This window comes from Aplysia californica, unplaced genomic scaffold (assembly GCF_000002075.1).
Source record: "Aplysia californica isolate F4 #8 unplaced genomic scaffold, AplCal3.0 scaffold00823, whole genome shotgun sequence".
Classification (NCBI taxonomy): domain Eukaryota; kingdom Metazoa; phylum Mollusca; class Gastropoda; order Aplysiida; family Aplysiidae; genus Aplysia; species Aplysia californica.
In genome coordinates this window covers 273,573-277,230 of record NW_004798093.1, presented here as the reverse complement: position 1 = coordinate 277,230, position 3,658 = coordinate 273,573, and the positions used below count along the sequence as shown (strand labels likewise).

General features: G+C 40.2%; 1 protein-coding gene across 1 annotated transcript in view; it reads right to left on the bottom strand.

The window, feature by feature from the left end:
* Positions 1–92: 92 nt before the first annotated feature.
* Positions 93–3,658, bottom strand: part of LOC101852125 (FRAS1-related extracellular matrix protein 2) — a gene marked incomplete at its 3' end in the record, with an annotated part of 19,401 nt that continues 15,835 nt past the window's right edge. The window contains 3 exon segments of the mRNA XM_013088865.2: positions 93–280; positions 2,016–2,277; positions 2,589–2,821. Of these exon segments, the coding sequence (XP_012944319.2) occupies positions 93–280; positions 2,016–2,277; positions 2,589–2,821 (683 nt within the window).

Below are 3,658 nucleotides of genomic sequence, written 5' to 3'. Positions count from 1 at the left end.
TTATTACTATTGTTATTAGTATTATGCCGATTATTATTATCATCATTATTATCATTATTGTAAGAAAAGTTTTAAAAAGCCAGTCCACTAACCAATATCTTGAAGGTGTACTGTAGATTGGGTGACTCGGCCACACAGCCAAACTCGAGGTTGTCTGGGTCGTACTTGGGGATGTAGCCGTCCGTACCGGAGCACAGGAACACCTTCTCCACGTTCAGGTCGAAGGAATTGCCCAGGTTCTGTATGGGGTCCACGTTGATGCGACCGTAGATCTTGTCAGCTGGGTGAAGACAAGTCCTCGGAGATTAGTACAAAATTCTATCGTTTTTTAGAATAATTTTAGAATAATTAAGGGAAGGTGGTACTGAAATGTCCATCTCTTTAGATTCGCCATATTTATTATACACAATGTCTTGTATTATCACTGTGTTCACCATAATTTTATAGGAAATGATTAGATATTTTAATTTGATAAAATCATCATTCATCGAAAACTGAGATGTTTATTATGTAATGGTTACCTCACAATTTTGGACACTGAAATAATCCTAAAGCTTTTTAATTTTTTAAAGCAATTTCTTTATTTTTATTTGGTAAGATCTTTAACTACCACAATGCAAAACTTTTGTCAACAAGAAACCTGCAAATTTCAATTATTTTCGTTTTAGCAGCCCAATTTTTGTAGCACCTTCCCTTAATATGGACTAGCCTGGATATAGCAGAATGTGCGACGGCAGCTAACTCGCAACCGTGAAGGATGGAGGGTCATTACACGTCAACCTCTGAGTCAAGGATGACACCTCCAGGTTCCAGGTAATATGAGTGGGATTTTTTTACGCATCTATCAACACAATTTAGATCATTTATGAGGAGGGCTTCGACCCTGCCTGTCAGGGCCAACCCGGGCTGAATGGGATACACCGTACAAGCAGAAAGACTGACATACTCGATAAAAAAAATTATCCCCGCAAGAGAATTGAATCAGTGTCTTCTGCTAGTGACAGTGAAGTGATTTTTTTCGGGGGTGGGGGGGGGGGGGTAGATGGGGTTCTCGTGGTCTAGAGATACAGCGTTCACCTCTCATTCAATAGACCCACTGCACAAAAGATGCTGGTACTTTTAAATTGACTTGGTGAATGCTTCAGGAGAACAAGAAGACATACAAATGTACCATAATATCTTACAGAATTTTGTTCTTAATTTCTCCTGAGCAGAGAATCTACTGCTCTGAAATATCGTTGCTGTCGCAAGCAATTCATTTAAGTCCAGAAATTTCAATTTTTACACCCTTCCAAAACTCCACCAAAGCTACACCTTTTAACATCACCAAAATGCAGTTTAATGTCTTGTAAAGGCTTACAATTATTTTTTTTTTTATTTTTTTTTTGCTTTCATGATTCCTGGTAGGAACAACACAACAAAAACGAGGAGTTTTTAAAAAATCTTTTGTGTAAAAGGCTAAAACAGCACCTGGACATGGATGGCTGGTGCCTCTATAAATAAATCATTGATGGTCTGGTGTAAAAGTACTCAAATGGACACAAGTGCAATGCTTGCAAACCGATAACCTAACCTTTGGCTCATCTGTCTGTATTGAGCGCATAGCACATACTTTTATTCTATTTCAATCGCAATTCACCCAGGTGGGAATGAATACCCAGCTATAGACAGCAAAAGAACTTATCAGAACGTTAGTGTTTTAGCGTCCATAAATGACAGCTTGACCTGTGTGCTTCCCAGGAAGTTGAGAATGTTTCAGAATGCTATCAGGTCTGATGGGGTAATAGTATAGATTGTAAAGCGCATAGAGCTTGCTGTTGAGCAGGAAGAGAATTTGCTCTATACAAATGCTACTTATTAAAATAATAATTATTAACATACCAGGTATGAGCAAACTACGGCCAGCAGGCCACACCTGTCATCTGTAACATAACATAGGTGGTGGGTTTTTTTTGAGTTGTTGGAGGGGGCTGTGGTAATCTTAAAATCTCAAAAGGTAACAACCAAGAACTCACTGGGCAAAAATGCGATGTCTGTCTCATCTCCTATGTCATGATCTTCCTCAGACAGCCACAGTTCCCTCTTGCGCATCAGATGGAACTCTGTGTTGAGGCTGAACTCTGCAGGTACAGGGTCGCTCACTTGCTGGAACCTGATAGGCAGCTCAAAGCCGATTGGCTCACGGGGGCTGCAGCTGATTGGCTGAGAGTACTCCTGATCCAGTGACGTAGTACACGGGATGAGCTGGACGTTGAACTGACCGGAGTAGTCGCGGACCTAGAGGGAGGGAGTTGATGAAAGGGTCAGTTATAATATGGTGAATGGTTTGGATTTCTCTGTCTCTCTGTCTCTCTGTCTCTCTGTCTCTCTGTCTCTCTCTCTCTCTCTCTCTCTCTCTCTCTCTCCAGAAAGGGAACAACGCATGCAAGAAAAACAACAACAACAACAACAACAACAACAACAAAACTACAACCGATTTTCACGCATTATTGAACTCCGGCTGGTGGCAGAGAGACGTCCCTTTCTTCCCGCGACACCCAAAGGGGTACAAGCGGCGGATAAAAGTAAAAGTAAAGTATTAAACTCACAGAGAGATCCGACTGGAAGCTCCACTCCTGGCTGGGCTGGTCAAATGTCGGGTCACTGCGGATCAACTTGAGGCTAAAGGTCAAGTCGGGATGGTCTGATGACATGACCATGGACTCGAGGCTTGAACCTGGGTGGGTGGCGACGAACTGACCACGGAATCTCGCCTCGGTGCGGAAGGAGACCACAAGTTTTCCCTCGTCATCAAGTCTCATGCTGGTTGGGTACATGTAGCCTGGGAATGATTTGCACGATGGTAGAAAGAGATTGAAGGTAATAAATGTGCGGCATTTTGGGAAACTTAAGTGCTTGTCAAAATAATCAAATCGAAGAAACCAACACTTTCCTGTCCATTGGGAAAATTTTATTCTATTTTTATTTTAAAATATACATTTTTTGGGATTAACACCTTTCGTGTCCCTTTAAAGACACATTTCTGTGTCAATCCTCATGCTGGTTGGGTACATGTAGCCTGGGAATGATTAGCACGGTGGTAGAAAGACATTGAAGATAATAAATGTGTGGTATTGTGGGAAAATTAAGTGCTTGTCAAAATAATCAAATCGAAGAAATTAACACTTTCCCGTCAATTGGTAAATTCTATTTAATTTCATTTTCATTTTGAAATATAATTTTTTTGGCTTAATACGTTTTGTGTCCCTTTAAAAACACATTTCTCTGTCAATTCTCATGCTGGTTGGGTACATGTAGCCGGAGAACCAGAAAGATGGAAGAAATAGATTGAAGGTAATAAATGCGGCAGTGTGGTGAACACTGATGTCAGGCGCTCATCAAAATAATGAAATCAAAGAAACCAACACTTTCCCACAGGTTGGGATATGTTTTATTTTATCTTTATTTTTAAAGATATATTTATACTTTTTGGCTTCACACATTTTGTGTCCCTTTTAAAATACATTTCTTTGTGAGAATTTTACTGAAAAACGTTAATTAAAGGCACGCCAAAAAATATACAGTTTTAGTTTCCAAGGACACTCAAGCTTTGGAAGTCCACTAACCTTTGGTGGCCATTATCTCTTTTATTTTACTTTACGTCTGATACCAGGCGACA